Source organism: Micrasema longulum, unplaced genomic scaffold (assembly GCF_059751315.1).
Source record: "Micrasema longulum isolate JH-2025_06_02 unplaced genomic scaffold, ASM5975131v1 h1tg000215l, whole genome shotgun sequence".
Lineage (NCBI taxonomy): Eukaryota > Metazoa > Arthropoda > Insecta > Trichoptera > Brachycentridae > Micrasema > Micrasema longulum.
In genome coordinates, this window is record NW_028277420.1 from 1,571,241 (window position 1) to 1,590,118 (window position 18,878).

The following is an 18,878-nucleotide window of genomic DNA, read 5'->3' on the forward strand; positions in this document are numbered from 1 at the left end:
CACTTATTTGGCTGAAAAGTGAAATACACCGCAAGACAAATAAATTTACGAGTTCTCAAAAAAAACTAAAATTGACATATAATGAATTATTCTTGATATTTAATTAGTTTTTTTTATATTGTTTGACATATGTGATGACTACTCGTTATTTCAAGGTTAAAATAAAAAATCTTACTCATGAATTGTACTTAGAAATTGCCATTATATATCAGGTATCAGATTACCCGAACCTTAGAGACCCATAACGGTTCATTTATGGTCGAGTGTTTGTGATGGAATAATAAAAGACATGTTATTTTTTAATTCATATTTAAGAAGTAGGTTCTTATCGCTTTATTTTAAATTAAAGTATTTTACATTTAAACATATTTATAACATTTAAAAATATTTAGTACTTAGTGAATTCACCTTTATTTTTTATAACATGTAAAATTCTATTATTTAGAGAAGCGTAAAGCGAATCTAAAATTTCTGATGTTATTTCTTCTTCCCAAACTTGAATTAAGTTTTTTTTTAATTCCTCAATGTTTTTTGATTTTTTTTTCCCGACTTTTTTTTTTCATAATCGCCCATAAATTTTCTATCGGGTTCAAATCAGGGCTATTCCCGGGCCACGTCAACGATTTTAAGCCAATTTTCTCCTTGAATTCATTGATCTATAAAAAAACAATAAATTATTTATCATGTGGTCACAAAATGCATTTAAAAATATATATATTTGTACTCACAGTGCGGGCTCTATGGCACGGCGCAGAATCGTCCTGAAAAATTGGGTCCGCGGTATACTGCGTAATGTCCTCGATTGTTGGAATAATATGTTTTTTTAACACTTTTTTGTACTGAATGGCATTCATCGTACCCTGTACAAAATTTAGAGGTCCTAAACCGTATGCTGTCATGCACCCCCAAATCATCACGTAGGGTGAATGTTTAACGGTTCGAGTGACGCACGACGGATGATATCTTTCCCCACGTTTTCGTCGAACTATCTTTCTGCCGTCTGGACCAAAAAGGTTGAATTTTGATTCATCAGAGAAAACAACATTTTGCCAATCCTCCAAGGTCCAATTCTGGTGCTCTTTCGCCCAATCCAGTCTAGCCTTCTTCATTTTGTCCGTGAGTAATGGTTTCTTTGCGGGACTCCGTGCTTGGAAACCATGCTCCAACAGCCGCCTGGACACTGTTTTTACTGAAAATGTTGATGTGCTGGTAGACTGCACCTCTGCGTGTATTTCAGGTGCCGTTAAAAATCGATCGCGCATAACAATTTTTTTTATTAAGCGATCATCTCGGGCAGATGTCACGCGCCCCCGTCCGCTTCCTTTTTTCCGTTCTATGGATCCAGTTTCTTGGATTTTTTTAAATAAAAACCTCACTGCACCTTCTGAATACCCAACTCGACGAGATATTTCACAATTAGATATGTTTTCTTGCGACAATGTGATTATTTTGGATTTTATCGCAATCGACATTTGCTTTGCACTTTCCATGATTGTTGTGTTATGTTCACTCAAACGCGGGTAAAACAAGACTGTTGAGACATTTTAAAATGTAAATATTGTAGAAAGGTGACACATAGTGTCCTTAATTTATTAAACAAAAGAAAGAGGTATCGATAAAGGATTTCTTAGAAAAAGGGTTCAGTAAAGTCAAGGGGCGCGGTAGCAGGTAAACTCGTAATTTTTTTTGTCTTGCGGTGTATCTACGAACTTTAAAAAAAAATGTTTTTTTAAATGCCTTGCTATTAAAAGATGTGCAATTTTCTACAGTATTCTAATAGTTCAATAATTACACTACCTATCCCTGCTTTTGGAATTGGCCTAAAGGGTTTATTTATTTTTTTATGATAATTAAGGTCGTCTATGTGAACATTGCTAAACTTTAAATGCTTTTCCCCACAAAATTGAAATTTTGAGTTATTTCGTTTTTTGAATAAAGGTGCGACATTATAGTTTGAAAGACCAAGTTCAGCAGATTTAACATTACCACTTAGCCATGTTTCAGTAGGAAAGATTATGTTGTAGTAACATGTAGCAAAACTACATATAAGATCATTTATTTTCGTGTTGATACCTCGAATATTTTGATAATAGTATAAGAGTGTATTAAAATGTTGATTAGGACGATTTATTTTTTGGCTGAAAAATCAGTTCTTGATAGTTCTCTTGCTTCAACAGCTTTTCTGGCGGGGCAGTCAATTGATCTTGTAGGATAACCAGCTGGTTAAAAACATGCTAAGCATTTGAGCGATCACAATGAACAATAATTAACATGCTTAAGTTATCGCAGTCATAAGTCAACGCGTGTGTAATCTTTAAGTCAAAGAAAAAAAAATTCTCATAGCTCATTTAAAAAATAATTTAGAAGCAAATATTATTTTGAGAATAGTTGAAAAAATATATTCTCATGGTTTATTGAAAAAAATAAATTGACGTAAATATTAATACTAATATAGAGAGATAAGTAATTATTATTCCGTTCAAATATTATTTTAACTGAAGAAAATGATCTTGATTTAGCGTCGGTCCCGCGATAATAAGGCCCAAATTCCTGTGTATAAGTATAAAGGACTGACGCAATAAATCAATTCTAGACTATTAATATTATTTTATTTATCTCGAATACAAACAGATGTACAGGTTAAATGAATATTAAAAAAAATAAATTATATAAAATGTATACATAGTAGGGCCTGCCATCCAATTATATGTATTCACTAAATAATACTGTAATAAAGCGACGACGGCTTGAAGTTTAAACTATATAAATAATAAATATACTATATATTAAAATAAGATAAATATGGACAAAACAAGGAGATAGTGGAAAGGAAAAGAAGGAAATTGATAAGGAGTGGTAAAGGATGATTGAAGGAAAGTGAGAGTGGAAAATTGCATTTGATTTAATGATTAAACGAATTATGAATGAAGAGCATGAATCAAGCCTATTAATTCTCTTCTGTACATATTGTATGGAGTGTTAAATATATCAAGACTATTAATTTTTTTGTTAAATGTTTCACATATACGAGGGATTGTAGAATGTTTCCGATGATTAGTTTTAAATTTACGAATATAGAAAATATCAGAGAGTCTAGTTGGCCTGGAGGGGACACGATAAGCAAGTAGATTAATGAGTTCCGGGGAATCGAATTTATTATTGACAATTTTATAAAGCAGGATCTGATCAAACATACCTCTTCTGTGTGCTAATGAAACAAGGTTATACAATTTTAATGAAGCTAAATAATTTTGAAAATGCAAATGAAATTTGTATTCTAGTTTTTTCAGGAATTTTTTTTGAACACTCTCGATTCTATTAATATTTAATTTATAAACAGGAGATCAGATTGTAGTGCAATATTCGAGATGGGGGCGTACGTATGTTATGTAAAGCAATATAAATGAACCTAAATTTTTAAAAGATTTACACAGCCGCATGATAAATCCAGTCATTTTGTATGCCTTGTTAATTATAGTTTCTATATGACTATTGTAATTTAAGTTTGAGGCCAAAATAATTCCCAAGTCACGTATTATAGACTTTTTATTTCTCCAGAAGGTGCAACATGAAATAAATTTATTGTTTTCGTATTTCATCAAACGCTGTCCACCTTATGGTAGTACGTCGGTTAGCGTGTCGGGCTAACGCGCACGAGATCTCGGGTTCTTCCTATTATAGATTGCGGGCACCTTTGCGCATTAACTTGTACAGAGACATTGCAATCGGTGGCGGTGTTTTAATTGACCGTTACTCACGCGAAGGGTGAGAAGAATATTGTTTTACGTGTGTAGTTATAAGTTTATTCATTCGAATTCGCGTGAACTGGGGCCACTTAACCGACCGATGGACAGGTCGCGTATCCCTCGCAATAAATTTCTGAAGTACTGTCGAATAAACAATTAATTACGCGCATTACTAATTTGGTATTTTGCGTGTTCGTACTGCTCGAATTTTGTGCAACTTGTTGGATCATTATTTATCGCATCATGTAAATCAGGCACAATGGTAAAGTGTTCGAGTTTCAAAAAATATAAATATGTGTGTGTTTTTGCATCTCGTTAAACGATACCCTTAAATAAACAAAGTGGAAATACCACGAGAAAAGACGACGAAGGGCTAATTAAATGTTTCAATTTCTAAAACGGCATCAGTCGTTGTACGGACCACACTAATCGTATGCACATTGTCCGTTCCAGGCTCAGACTCCGGCTCCGGAAGGATGGAGGGCGCGCTGGTGCCGCTGGCGCTGCTGGCGCTGCTGGCGGGCGCGGGCTCCGCGCGCGGCGACATCCCGCTGCCGCAGATCGCCCGCCGAGGTAACCGGTGCGGTGGCCGCCCAGCGCCTAGTGCGTCAGGCAGCGTTCGCACGAGGACAGGAAATATCGTCCCGTCCCGGCGCGGCGTCGCACCTACTGACCGAAATATTGTCTTCGACTTCGCGGGACGATGGATCGTCCTCGTGTGAACGCGCACGGACAGGACACTAGAACTGCGGCATATACGAGAGAACAACTCTCCCAGGACTCGACCGTTGTCCGGAAGTCCGGATAAACCGCAATCTGTAGAGCGGGACATTGTTCCGACACGTGTTTAATTTTTTAATTCAAAATTGTTTAATTTTTTATTTATTTTATTATTTTGTTTTGCATTTTTTGTTTCTTTTTTATGTTATTTTGTAAACTTGCCAAACGCAAGAGCCAGACTTTTTTTTGGCAAGTTTAACCTTAAGTGTTCCATTTTTTTACTGAATGTATTGTTTATTTATGCTAATAAAGGTTTTTCTATTTAAAAAAAAACGTGATCACGGAGATAGACGGGCAGGACATCCACCACCGCGCCCGGCCGCGTTGTCCTCGTGTGAACTCGTGAGGACAGGATCTTATGACAATAGCGATTTGCTCGACGTGTGCGTGTCGCTCCCGCGTATTTTTTCTGCCCAAAATGGCGGTAGAAAAAAATCGTTTTTATTATTGTAATAATAAAAAAAATCTTTATTAATCATAATACATACAATGTGATAAATACAATGTTTTTTTTTCTTAAAAAAATCAAAGGTATACTGCGTTAAAGGCGGATTTATTGCCACTAGCAATTTCTAATAAAAATAGTAAAATTGAAAAAAAATAATGAAATAAATTAGTAAAAAGTTGAGAAAATATTTAGTTTGCCCTTTGACAATTCCAATACTTCTTGGTATAAAATAAATTAATAAAATAAACTCACTCGTAATAAACGCCGTCGTGTGTTCATTTTCGCAGCGCTCACGTGTGAACCGCGGCCGAATTTTCGGATCGTCCCAGCGCCAGCGTTCTGTCCCGCACGGTCGAGGCTGTTCACGGAGCCGGCGCAAGACAATATTGTCCAGTCTATCTCGTATTGTCCTCGTGTGAACCCAGCTGCGGGTGGACCGGTCACCGGCCACTGCTCCCAGAACCAGATTCCGCGCGCATTATTACTATTGCAGTCGGGTAATTCATCCGAACTCGACTACCCCGCCCGGTTTTTTGATCGATCCATCTTCTACCGTTTCCCATTCTTGTGTACGGCCGCGGCGCGGCGCGGTGCGGCGCGGCGGCCAGCGCAGTCCGTTCGGTGTCTACGACTCTGCATCAGTCGGCAGTCGGCAGTCGGCGGTCGGCGGTCGGCGGTCGACGGTCGGCGGTCAGCGTATGTAACGAGAGGGCAGTATTCTACGCTCGCTGCATCTCTTGAAGTGACTCGATTGTCGCTGGCAACCGAGTGTTGACAATGTTGTACCGTTGGCGTTGCGCCTGCACAATTTCACACTCTAGATACTTTTGGGGATATCATATTTCTAAGATTGCGATTAACTCCTAAAATACTGCTAAAGAATCCCTCTGGAAAAGGTTTTGTAAACGGAAATTTTTGAAGTACAGATATTTAAAAACATAAATTTAACTCCCATATGTACCGTTTGATAACCTATTTTCCATAATTTGTAAAAATAATCGCCTGTTGCCAATTAAGGCCTGTTATAGCAATATACTACGACTTCATTAAAAAAAGATATATAAAGCCTCGTAATCCAAGGGTCAATTTGTACAGTATTTTTGATTTTTTTTTGTGAAAAAAGAAATATTTTTCGTTCTTATGTTTTACCCAAATATTTCAATTTCGAGAGCAATTTTCAACGAGTTGTAAATAACTCACTATTAGAAAATGGACACCGAGTTGTGGTAGAGCAGGTTGCGAACTCTGGACCTCTGATCCGCAAGTCCGCGACGCTAGCCACCGCAACCCGGTTCACTAAACTGGTCGAAACTAAAGAGATAAAACAAAAAAATAAAATAAAACATATTTTATTTATTTAACTTTTTGTACATAATGTTATTTGTGCATTGGCGGGCTTATTGGCAAATGGCAATTTCTTCCAACCAACCAATAAAATAAAAGTTTTATTTTTATAATTAAAGTTACAGAACGTATTCATTAGAAAATAAAGATTAAAAAGCTAAAGATATTTAAAAATAGAAATAAACGTATTTGTTTATAGATTACCTTAAATCAAAACTATTACTCAATGGGAAAAAGGAAAAAAGAGGAAAAAGGAAAGGAGGAGAGAAAGAAGAGAAAGAAGAGAAAGGATTTGTTTCTTCAGACGTGATTTAAACAGAGACAATGTAGTAACATCTTTGATGGTGGATGGGAGATGATTCCACAGTGAAGCCGCATGGACACTATATGAGTTAGAGAAGAGGAATTGTGGATGGGTATTAAGAGAGTGCCTTGAGAATTAGAACGAAGAAATAAACCATGAACTAATAAGCGTTGACATTTTTCACGCAGGTATATAGGAGCGTTAGGACTATGAAGTACATTAAACAGAAGCGAGAGGTAGAACTGGGAATATGTATCCACCCACCGTTATTTTTTACCGGGCCGGGTGGAAAATAATTTATTTAGAATACAAACAAATGAGCAGGTTAAATGTTTTTTTATATTTTCAAAAAAGGAAAGTGATGAGGAGTTGTGGATGATGAATGAAGGCAGTGGAAAGGAGTGGATAATTGCATTTAATTTGATGACGACGCGAAGAGATTAATGGAGCTAATAAACGCTTCACGCTGGCCAATACGTTCGCCAGTACGCCGGCGTGCGCATTGGCAACGAAATCGCTTCACTGCCCACACGTTCGCCCACACTGTCACAAGCGCACAAAAAATACGTGGCTCAGGCGCCGAGATAAACATAGAAACGGTTGCAGCCGCTACGTTTTTAAAAAATATTTATTTATATAAACAAAATTACAACAAAATACAAATAAACCTATAGGCCTTTTTCACATGTATCTTGCAACAAGTGTCCAAAATGCATTTAACAGTGGTCAATTACTGCGCAGAATACCAGTAACGTGCGTTCAGCAGAATAAAACGGCCATAAGTGTCCAAAATGCATACAATTACTGCGCAGAATACCAGTGGCGTGCGTTCAGCAGCATAAGACGGCCATAAGTGTTCAAAATGCATACAACACTGGTCAATTACTGCGCAGAATAGCAGTGGCGTGCGTTTAGCAGCATAAAACGGCCATAAGTGTCCAAAATGCATTCAATAAAGGTAAATTTCAGCGCGGAATAGCAGTGGCATGCGTTCAGCTGCGTAATAGTGACAAAGGCACAAAGTTTTCACAAAAATCATCTATTTTATTTATGTTTCTTTTTGTCTTTATCTTTTTACTTCTTTTGTAAATATTTTATGTATCTCTTCTCTTGATTATATTTTAAAGTAAAATATTTATAGTGCATAGGGCACTGCATAGCCACATGGAGTTTAGCGTATATTGATCATCCGTTACATGTAGGAAAAGTGAGCAGCCTTACGCTTTGGGTGCCAGTCCAGGAGTATAAAATATTGCAGTTTAGAACCCTGTGTCTGGAGTATGGATGTAAAATTACGTAATTTTACCAAAATTCGCGGTAAAATACCGTAATTTACGGTATTTTACGGTATTTTACGGTAATTTTCGGTAAGAAACGAATTTGACGTACTAATTTTAATTTTTCAAAGATATTACATTTACGAGTAGCTTTGTTTTAGGACGCTTTACATGACTGAAAAAACCAGGTTTAGATCCATCTGGTGGTTATCGAGATTTATAAGAAGTATGGGACGTTCAAGGTCATTCGGTATTTACTTTTTTCACTTTTTTTTTTAAAAAGGGTTATTATGTTTTGAAACTTAACAGGATCGGTGGACATAGGGTCCTTAGTACAACCTTAAGTTTGTGACCTTGAACGACCACCTGAGCGGTGATCGTGATTTTGAAAAAATGGTGCTTAAAATCAGTTTTTTGTTTATAATTACGTCCCTGAAGGTTTTAGAGAAAAAATATATGAAAGTCTGAGAAAATAAAATTTACTTAAAAATCTTTTTCTTTTTGAAACTAGTCGGTTAGGGAGGGACCCAAAAGTAACGGGAATCGCGCTGTGGTGGGGAGGGAGAGTGGGAATACCCATTTTTCAATCCGGTGTCCGTTAAGGATACGTCTTCTGAGTAAGTGTGCTTAGTTTTGTTACTGTGAATTTATCAGTTCGTCTGTGGGAAACAATTTTTTCTTTTCGCCGAAAACGTGATGGCCGATTGTCGAGAGCAACGCGCGGCTATGAAATTTTGTTTCCTGTTGGAAAAATCGGCCGCGGAAACTATTATAATGTTTAAGACTGCTCATGGGTATGCTGTCCTAAGTAAAACCAGAGTCTATGAGTGGTTTTCACATTTAAAAAATGAAGAAATGTCAATTGAAGACCAACCCTGTTCAGGACGCCCTTTAACGTCAAGAACTGACAAAAACATCGACAAAATCAATGCTCTCGTTCGTTAAGACCGTCGCCGAACCATTGATCGACTCTGTGAGATGTCTGGATTGAGTTCAATTCAGAGGTTTTGAAAAGATTGAGGGAAAGTATCCAAAAGAAAAGGCCAGATCTTTGGCGCACAAGCGACTGGTTCTTCCATTATGACAACGCGCCGGCCCATACCGCTCTCTCCGAAAAGCCGTTTTTGAATAAAAACGGCATGACACCAGTTGTTTACCCCCCTACTCACCGAATCTAGCCCCGTGCAATTTTTTTATGCTCCCCAGACTCAAAAGGGACATCAGAGGAAAGTGATTTGCCACTGTGGAGGAGGTAAAACAAAAATCGCTGGAAGGGCTAAAGAACATCCCGATAAGTGAATTTAAAAAATGTTTTGAACAGTGGAAGGATCGTTTGCAGAAGTGCGTTGTGGTAAAAAGAGAATACTTGGAAGGTGATCAAAATTTGGTGTAAAAATTTTGAAAAATAAAGAACTTATGACTAAATTCCCGTTTCTTTTGGGTCCCCCTCGTATTCTTGTAAAAAAGCTAACCTTTAAAAAATGTAGATAAAACTGAATTAAAAAAAAGTGTTTGCGATTTATAAAAATGACGCCATCTTAATGTCAATAAACAGTTTTTTGAAAATTATCTAACATATTTGTACGAATAAAGCTAATAATGTGCGTCCAGGTAAGATAAACTAAGTAAAAAAAACAAATAAAAAGACTCCATGTTCCACTGTAAAATTACCGTCATTACGTCATACCGGTGCAATCCTGACTTGTGAGGATGCACAGGAGCTGGCATCCGACCGAGATGCCTGGAGGATCTTTGTGAACACCATATGCTCCAACTAGGTAGTGGACATGGAATGATGATGATGATGATGATGATGACTTTTGGTAGGTCAACTATCAAATAATTAGTAAAAAGTTAGTGCTAATAGCGCTTTTTCGCTATTTTGATAAAATGTATTTGATGTTCAAACGTGTATCTTGGAAAATATTGATCCTACGAAAAAAAAAATATTAAGATTTTTAAGTAAATTTTATTTTCTCAGACTTTCGTATATTTTTTTCTATAAAACCTTCAGGGATGTAATTATAAACAAAAAACTGATTTTAAGCACCATTTTTTCAAAATCACGACCACCACTCAGGTGGTCGTTCAAGGTCACAAACTTAAGGTTGTACTAAGAACCCTATGTCCACCGATCCTGTTAAGTTTCAAAACATAATAACCCCTTTTATAAAAAAAAGTGTAAAAAATACATACCGAATGACCTTGAACGTTCCATACTTCTAATAAATCTCGACAACCACCCTATGGATCTAAACCTGGTTTTTGCAGTCATGTAAAGTGTCCCAAAACAAAGCTACTTGTATATTTAATATCTTTGAAAATTAATAATTAGTACATCAAATTCGTTTCTTACCGAAAAATACCGAAAAATACCGTAAAATACCGTATTTTACCAAAATCTGGTAAAATTCCCGTAAAATACCGCGGTAATTTTACTGCCTTGCATCTCTAGTCTGGAGAGATTAAGAACAGTTCGGTGTGTGAAATAGAACCAGAATTAGTGTATATTAAGATAGTGTAGTGGTTGGCGTGTTTGCCTACCACTCTCGAGGTCACGGGTTCAATAAAAAATAAATTATAATAAAAAAAGTAGGTTACTCACATAGTTGTGCCATGCTTGAATATCGCTCAATACCCGAGGCTGACAACAGAGGGCGCTGTCAAAAAAATGCTATAAAAGGAGAACACAAGATAGATCGTTCTCTTTTCAATGCTGAAACCCTCCAAAGTATCATGTGATGTTTAACCTCTAAAACTCTTATCATTCTTGTCAATTGTATATTCGTTGAAACTAAATCCCATGTAAAGTATCCTAATCGTGTATCATTTAATTATACAAACGTATCATTGAGTAATCAAAACCCACCTGATTCTAAAGAACTGCAATGAAATATTAAATCGGGATGATCTAACACATCTTGTATTTTATTTCAATATATGTACATAGGAACCTATAGCACCCACAACAAATACAAATATTTTGCGCATCTATATGCAATTGACAGTCACTTCCGACTTTATAATGGCTTTTCGTGGTGGGCGGGCTCGTGAAATTCCCTCAACATGACCATACTTGTTTTACCTGTCTGCATGAAAAGCGCCACTAATTGGCTTCCCGTTACAGATCTCCTGGCGTCCGGGGACAGATTCGCTGCTGCGGAAGTGGACTCATTCGGGCCGCTGCTGTTTGACGTTGCGCGAGATCAGCTGTTCGTCGGAGCCAGGTAACGGCGTGTCCCCTGTCTTACATGCCCCTCGCCTTCTACCCCACTTCAGTGAAAACACTTTCTTTATATACCCGAAAACCAATTTAAGGCTTAGGGTCTTCCTATCGGTTTCTCTCATACTAAAAAACAATGTTTTTTTTTGTAAATAAAAAGTTACTTAAAAAAAAAGTTTCTTAATAATTTCCCATTTTAATTAATTTATTAATATTTAGCATGACTCGCAGTGCCTTTTATCTCACAAAAATACATACGAGGTCTGTTCAAAAAGTATCCGACCATAATTTTACCGGCAAAACAAATACCCCTTAAGGGCGGAGCTTGGAAGGCCATTTGTAGGTATACCTAGTGCGCATGCTCAATTTTTTCATGACCACAGCGCAACTCAGTCGCTGCCACGCCGTTGAAGAGTGAGCACGTGTACGCTATTGTCGTCAGATTTTAGTTTTAACAAAATGACAGAAAAAGTTAAACAACATTACTGCATCAAATTTTGTTTAAAGCTTGGGGATTCTCAAGTGGAAACTATCCGCAAAATTGGAGTTGCTCTATGGAATAGAACAAAGATACATATTTATCACTCACCATTCAAATTTCCACACATAAACATGTCGAAATGTTTCTGTGTGGAATATATAAGTTTAAACGAAAGAAAAATTCCACAAAGAAATATTTAGTCTTCATAAAGAGAATATAGCCTAGTTTTTTCCAAGTGGGGTTGGAATCAATGTCTAACTCAAATATGACAATTTCGGACTTGTTTCCGTGTGGAACTGGGACAGCGATATAAACACACAATAATATACAACAGTAAACTTGTTATTGAAATTGGGTTGTGGTCCTGTGGCTAGTGTCTCGGACTCACGGACCGAAGGTTCGTGGTTTGAATCCCACTCTACCCCAACTCAATTCCATTTTCTAATAGTGAGTTATTTACAACTCGTTGAAAATGGCCCTCAAAATGAAATATTTGGGTAAATCATAAGAACGCAAATATTTCTTTCTCTTTAAAAAAAAAAAACAGAGGAAGTGCAAAGAATCCGTAATTAAATAAATCTAAATTACCATTCTCACCATCTTTAAAGTTATTAAATAAAGTTAATTTATATACACAATACTTTATGTTAAAAATATGCGAGTAGTAGCAACTAAATGGAGATTCTCGACGAGTCCTTCGTCCGGTACCTCGAAATTGATGAGACGTAACAGTTTTGGGCAGTCTCATGCATTGTTAACAATCTTAAATAATTTTAAAAAATCTATAATTTTTCTTCTTTCAGTTAGTTTTAACAAGTTCAAAATATTTGATAGATTGATTTTGATAGGAATTCGTAAAAAAATAATTCATATACAATTCTGAGTTATCACTATCGGCACACGAGCTTTCCAACGGTCTCACTCCACCAGAATAGTAAAGCGACAATGTAGCAGATGTCTGATTTTAAGTCCGAGTAAAAGTAGACGTAGACGACACAAGTATAGATTCGGGGCGAGGGAATGTTTCAACAAAATATTACGATTTATATGTTTTATTATATCATATATGCATCATAAAAATTTTAAATAATGAAGTAAAACTAACACAGTAAGAAAATGTCGCAATGAGAAAAATGCATCAATCATATGTAGTAAATGTAGTGAAAATTAAACATAATTAAAATAATGCAGTATAAAAATGTAAGAAAATGTCACAATGTGAAAAAAAGTAGTAGTAATAAGAAATAATGCATTCAAAAAAAACATTTATTTATTTATTTTTAACAGGTATATAATGACTATAACTATTCCTTTAAATATTAACTACTCCTCACAATCCGGTGTGTCATCACTTTCGTCATCAGACACATTGTGGCTACTCGATCAAGAGTTTATATATGAATAGTAGCTTAGGTGTAAATATTTTATTTTTTCATGTATTTTCTTGTATTTAAAAAATAAATTTATATATTATTATTTGTATAAACATGTTTATTCTGACCTTTCCGGCTGTTAATTTTTATATGTTATTCATTGTTTTTATAAATGTAAATAATATTATTAAGTCAGTATAAATATAATCTTCACCAACAAGCTACAAAAAGTGGCTTGGTGGGATTTTAGTTTTAGTAAAAATATAACAAGTGAAATTTTTTTAAAATTGTATAAATGTATAATTATGCTATTAAATCAAAAAAAAAAAAAAAAATATTAAAAAACAAATCACTGTTTTCGGTGAAATCATCAAATGCAACGTCCCGTTCCCAAAATTGATTTTCTATTTTTCATACTTGCCTGTGGACGTTATCCCACTCAATGCGGGTGATTGATGACACCTTCTCTTTTACCAATTTTTCGACAGAACTCGATGTCATTTTGACTCTAGATGCTACATGCCCCTTTATGATCGACCTAACCCCTTAAGTTATATTCAGATGAAAACTTGACTGTTCTTTGGTTTTGTGTATGTAAAAAGCAACATCATTGTTTAAAGAAATAAAAATAAATTATGAATGTCTCATTGTGTAAATATTATTAGTATGAAAAAATATGAAAATAACTTTTTAATAATATTTTCATTTTATTTATGTATATTACAAAAAATATTTTTACATTGTTCATTAAATGAATAATAATATATAATAATAACCTCCATAGACGCTTCGCGTTTATTCTGGATGTATTTAAAAACATTTAACACGACTTCCTCGGTTTGTCCACACAAAGCCCTTCCTTGTCCTGACATGGTCACTGTATTTTTCTTGAAACAAACAAATGTGCAATCACCTCGAGAGTTAGATACGTACTGACGGGTATATTGCGAGCTAGCTTTGAGCGCCGTGTTTAACCGTGTGTAGCGCACAATTGTATGACGAAGAAAAAAGATAATTAGCTCTCGTTTCTGTGATAAACCATAGGTGGAAGTATTTTATTTCAACGAGTTTTGAAGGTGAAAGATGAGGAAGAAGAAAGAAGATTCATAACAACAAAATATACGATAGCCATACTCAGTCGGTGACAGTGATAGACATTCATCAACTCGTACGCGACATGTCCCTTAAAATCAATTATCTGCACTCCCACCGAGACCCCTTCCTCCTAGTTGTGGATCTGTCGGTGATAAACCCGGAGAAAGATTCCACAATTCTGGAATACGAAGACATTAGGCCCATTCGAATTAAGTTTGCAAATCACAGCCGGACCGTGTGTGAGGATGCTCCGGAACTCACTCGCGAGAGGCGAGCCAAAAGACAAGAATCTCACGAAGCCACCGCATGATTCTTTTCAGACCCAACCACCAGCCGAGTATTTTTCCATCAATGTAACTGTTACAAAAAAATGTTCAAATGGATATCCGATGTTGGCATATGTAATTAAACTATATTGATTTTGCTATTTCTTATTTCTTACTTGTATCAAATTCAGTTACAAAATCCATTTCCATTATGGTATTTTATTGTATATAAATTTAAAAAGATGTTTTTTTTTAAAGGAATAACCCGCTTAGCTAATATTATTCATGTTTAATACTAGCGGGGGTTGTAAATTATGGAAATAAATCAGTTTAAATCAAAACTATTTAAGCAAAAAGTAATAACGATAATATGAATTTGAGTATTGTTTGAATGTATAGTATAATAAGTGACGAAACCCGGTCACCAGTTAAAATTATGAATAATACTGGAATGTAACTATGTGTGTATTTTTATTATTAAATTAAAATACAGTTCCATCAAGAGAGGATTGTTAGTTCTGCATTTGACAATTGTAACACCACAGAGAGGGTCGAAAGGTCAGCTTCTTTGTCAAAATATGTGTATTTTACCCACCATTCTACGCATTATCTGATGATGACGAGAATTCCGCAAACATCGGTCTCCTCCGAGTCTCTCGTTAACCCCCTCCCTCTCGCCCGCAGGGACAACCTGCTGCGCCTGTCACTGCGCGGCCTGCGCCAGCTGGAGCGCGCGCCGTGGCCCGCACCGCGCGACAAGGTGCAGTTGTGCCAGGACAAGGGGCAGTCGGAACGCGCGTGCCGCAACTACGTGCGCGTGCTGCTGTCGGATGGCGCGCGCCTCTTCGCGTGCGGCACGTCCGCCTTCGCGCCCGCGTGCTCGTGGCGCGCGCTGTTCAACGTCAGCGCCGTGCTGGACTGGGTGCCCGGCGTGGCCAAGTGTCCGTACGACCCTCGCGCCAACGTCACGGCGCTGCTGACGGAGGATGGCCAGTACTACGCGGGCACGCCCACCGACTTCTCCGGCTCGGACTTCGCGCTGTACCGGTGAGTGTACGCTGTCCCGCTGTCCCGCTCTCCCGGCGTACCGTACTGACCGCACTGTTCCTTCCCTCGCAGGACTATGGGCGGCGGCCTGGCCCTGAGGACCAGCCAGTACAACTCCAAGTGGCTGAATGAGCCGCAGTTCGTGGGCTCTTTCGAGGACGACAAGTTTGTGTATTTCATTTTTCGCGAAGCTGCTGTCGAATACATGAATTGCGGAAAGGTACATATACTATACATATTTTTTGTTTTTATTTCAATATGCGCCGGTTATACGGTAATTTGTATTATTATTGTCCCATTTTTCTGTACTCGCTTCTGATACGAATGTCTATACATTTGGTGAGATAATGTAATATTACTTTGCATTAGGTACATTTATAGATAAATTAACCAATTTATGATATATGTAAAATCCTGAGGATGAGGGTAGTTCTCAGATAATGTTATAAACACATTTTTTATCCAGCGAGTGTACGGTGGGTGTCTGAGACTCCACAGGCTAGAGACTTGTGGCGATGAGCAATTGATCAGTTTCTTTTTTACTGTGAGCTTTTTATTTATTTTAATTTATAAGGTAATTTAATAAAGATACATACTAGAAAACATACAATTTGTAGGTATTCGTCGATACAATTTCACACACATATATATCTTCAATTATAGAATTACACAAAATAGATTATACTTAAACTGTATACAATACAATGATAAATAAGTTGTACGTGTGTACTTATTCACTAAGATTTATTCCTAAGAGATTATTCTGTTTTGTCAATTTTATTTTCTGCGATTATCTTCAATTATTGACAATATCGACGGTCCCTACGTAAACTATCGAATCTGCATTTTGCAAGGTTTACAGGAGAGCAAAAACAAAGTTTGATAATTTTTTAAGAGGCTGTCAGATACGGTACAATTGCCAAACATGTGTTTATTGTAGTTTTTATAGGTAGTGTATATCATGCTTATTTTAGTTTTTAAATATTATGAATGCTTATTAGATATTTCACTTTCGACGGTTTACCTCGAATCGATTTCAACAATAAATATCGAATGTGGTAATTTCGATGTTTTACACCAGAAATATTTTATTGGAAGATATCGAATGCGGGAGATTCGATGTTATTCTTCAGATTTTTTTATTTTAAGATACCGAAAGTGGTAAATTCGATGTTACACGCCGGAATTTTAAAGTTTTAGAACATCGAAACTAGTAAATAAATTGCTTTATCAGAAAACTGTTTTTGTGCCGAGTACCGGTATCGAATGCCTAGCAAAATTTTATTATTTTAAATACATTGTTTTGTCGATGGCCAAAAAACGACAAACGATTACAACATTAGATTTGATTATAATAATACGTAATATAATTTAATTACATTTATACACAGTGATAATGAATAAAGGGCTAGTAAATAAATAAACTATTATCCCCTATTTATGCTTTAAATTCGTTAAAATAATTAGACTAATTATAAAAATGAAACCTTGTTATAAGAGTTATACGTTTTTAACCTATAAAAACGTTTTATTTTTATAATAATTTATAATGAAGTATTACGAAGTGAATGCCTATTCAATCAATAAACATAAGTTGTTTTAATCCCAAAGCTAAAAACACTAGCTTATTTGCTATTTGATTAGCTCTGTTTTTTAAATATATGAATTGAAGCTGTTGGTTATTCTAATACAGATAAAAGAATAAAAATATAAAAATTGCGTTTTGTTTCATATACATTTCAATTATTAAAACATAATTTTCATCACTAATTTTTTTTCGGGGCAGCCGGCAATTATATACAAATTATAATTTTTTTACTAAATACTGAAATAATTTGAATACAATAGAGATAATATAGTTAATTGATCATGAGTTTTTTACCACAACCTAAACAATATTTACTCTATTTAAAATAAAATGTTTGATGTACGAGTCTAAGTCTTGTTTTTAGTCTCAAAGTGCAGAAATAAAACACAACATCAGTTCTTAAATTGTTTATTTTTAGCAGATAATAAAATGCGAAACATATTATTCTAAATTAAAAATAAAAAAAGTTATCTGAACAAAAAAATTAAAAAATTCCCAATGAATAACAACAAAAGTGTTTTTCTTAATAACTCATAACTAGTACAAATATTATGAAACAATCATACTACTTATTTACTGGGGAAAAAACATTAAACATCTTCTTCGTCTTGTATGCTATCGGGTGCTCCATGTTTTAGATCGGAATAAAATAAGAATGATTGTTTGGGTATAACATTGGTTGAACAGAGTTATTGTAAATCATTATATTTAGCTGTTAGTAAAGGCAGTGGCTCAGTGTAAAGTTTGTGTAATATAGTATTGTTGCTAACCATTTTTTTCCCTCGTCTTGTTTCAATTACGGTATGCAAACACTGCTACGCATCCTGGCATGCGTATTAATACATGTGATTGGGCTCTTCTTTTCTTATGCATACCTCTTTCACGTTGTTCCATTTGATGTTTTCATTATTTGTAGTTTTCTTCTGATTTCGGCCTTCCAATTGTTGTTTAAAATCAAATATATCATCTTGGGATACTTCTATAACTTTATACGGTTTTACTGATGTTTTAGCTCATCTAACCAGGGAATTCCATTGGTTTGGCGAGTGTATTAATTTGCCTTTTAACTCTTTTTCGATAAGTGCATGTACACTATCCCCTTCAGATTGGGTATGTCCTTGTTCCGAAAACCTGTGCGTTATGTCAACATTTAAAAGTTTTGACAAATACATATACGTCATATATACAACCCTATTTCAATTTTGACCTGCACAGTTGTCAGACTTAAATCTGAACTCTATTTTTAACCATATATTCTATGAACAGTTTCAGGCAACTGCTTACCTCATTGGCACTTCGTTTGGCTACACATTCTGTCCACATATATCAGAACCCTTATTTTTGAGCCATGTCAAATTTTAGAAGGACAATTTTCGTTTATAATAAAATAAACCAACGTCTCCATGCGGCACTTGAAGGATTTTTTGAAAATTAAATGAGGCGCAAACTACTTTAGGAGATTGGTTTTGAGCACACAATTTATCACCTGTTTTGATTTCACGGACCTTATTTTCATTTGATACGTGCATATCAAAAGCTTTTATTTGATCGTCGGAAGGACTTTTTACATTTTGAAAGGCATGACATTTATCGCATAAATCCTTTTTTGGAACAAAAAAGGCCATATTCATATTATTGTTAATTATATCACGATATGTGATGATAGTATGGATGTATTCTGTAAAAAATCAGAACTGGTAGTATACAAATTTGCACGAGGGGAACTGGTATTCTCATCAGGTTCAGACAATATGGGTGATTGTTGGGGTGATTCAGGCAGCAGCGTATTTAAAACTTCCCATTCTGTATCTTAGATATTATTCTGTGGTATCAGTGATTCTATGAAAATTAAATTAAGTTAAATGACAAAAAATTTGGTACGCGTATGAACATTATATTATTCACT

At 35.7% G+C, this 18,878-nt stretch overlaps 1 protein-coding gene and 1 long non-coding RNA gene across 2 annotated transcripts in view; one reads left to right on the forward strand and one right to left on the reverse strand.

The window, feature by feature from the left end:
* Sema5c (Semaphorin 5c) overlaps nt 1-18,878 on the forward strand; it is a 73,325-nt gene that overhangs the window by 27,132 nt on the left and 27,315 nt on the right. The window contains exons 2-5 of the mRNA XM_088243564.1: nt 4,200-4,319; nt 11,027-11,126; nt 15,022-15,384; nt 15,457-15,604. Of these exons, the coding sequence (XP_088099690.1) occupies nt 4,223-4,319; nt 11,027-11,126; nt 15,022-15,384; nt 15,457-15,604 (708 nt within the window). The 5' untranslated portion in view covers nt 4,200-4,222. The remainder of the gene's footprint in view (nt 1-4,199; nt 4,320-11,026; nt 11,127-15,021; nt 15,385-15,456; nt 15,605-18,878) is intronic.
* LOC148283648 (uncharacterized) lies at nt 77-2,328 on the reverse strand. The gene is made up of 2 exons (XR_015825554.1): nt 729-2,328; nt 77-656 (listed from the first exon to the last, which is right to left on the reverse strand). It is a non-coding gene; the product is annotated as an uncharacterized LOC148283648 (long non-coding RNA).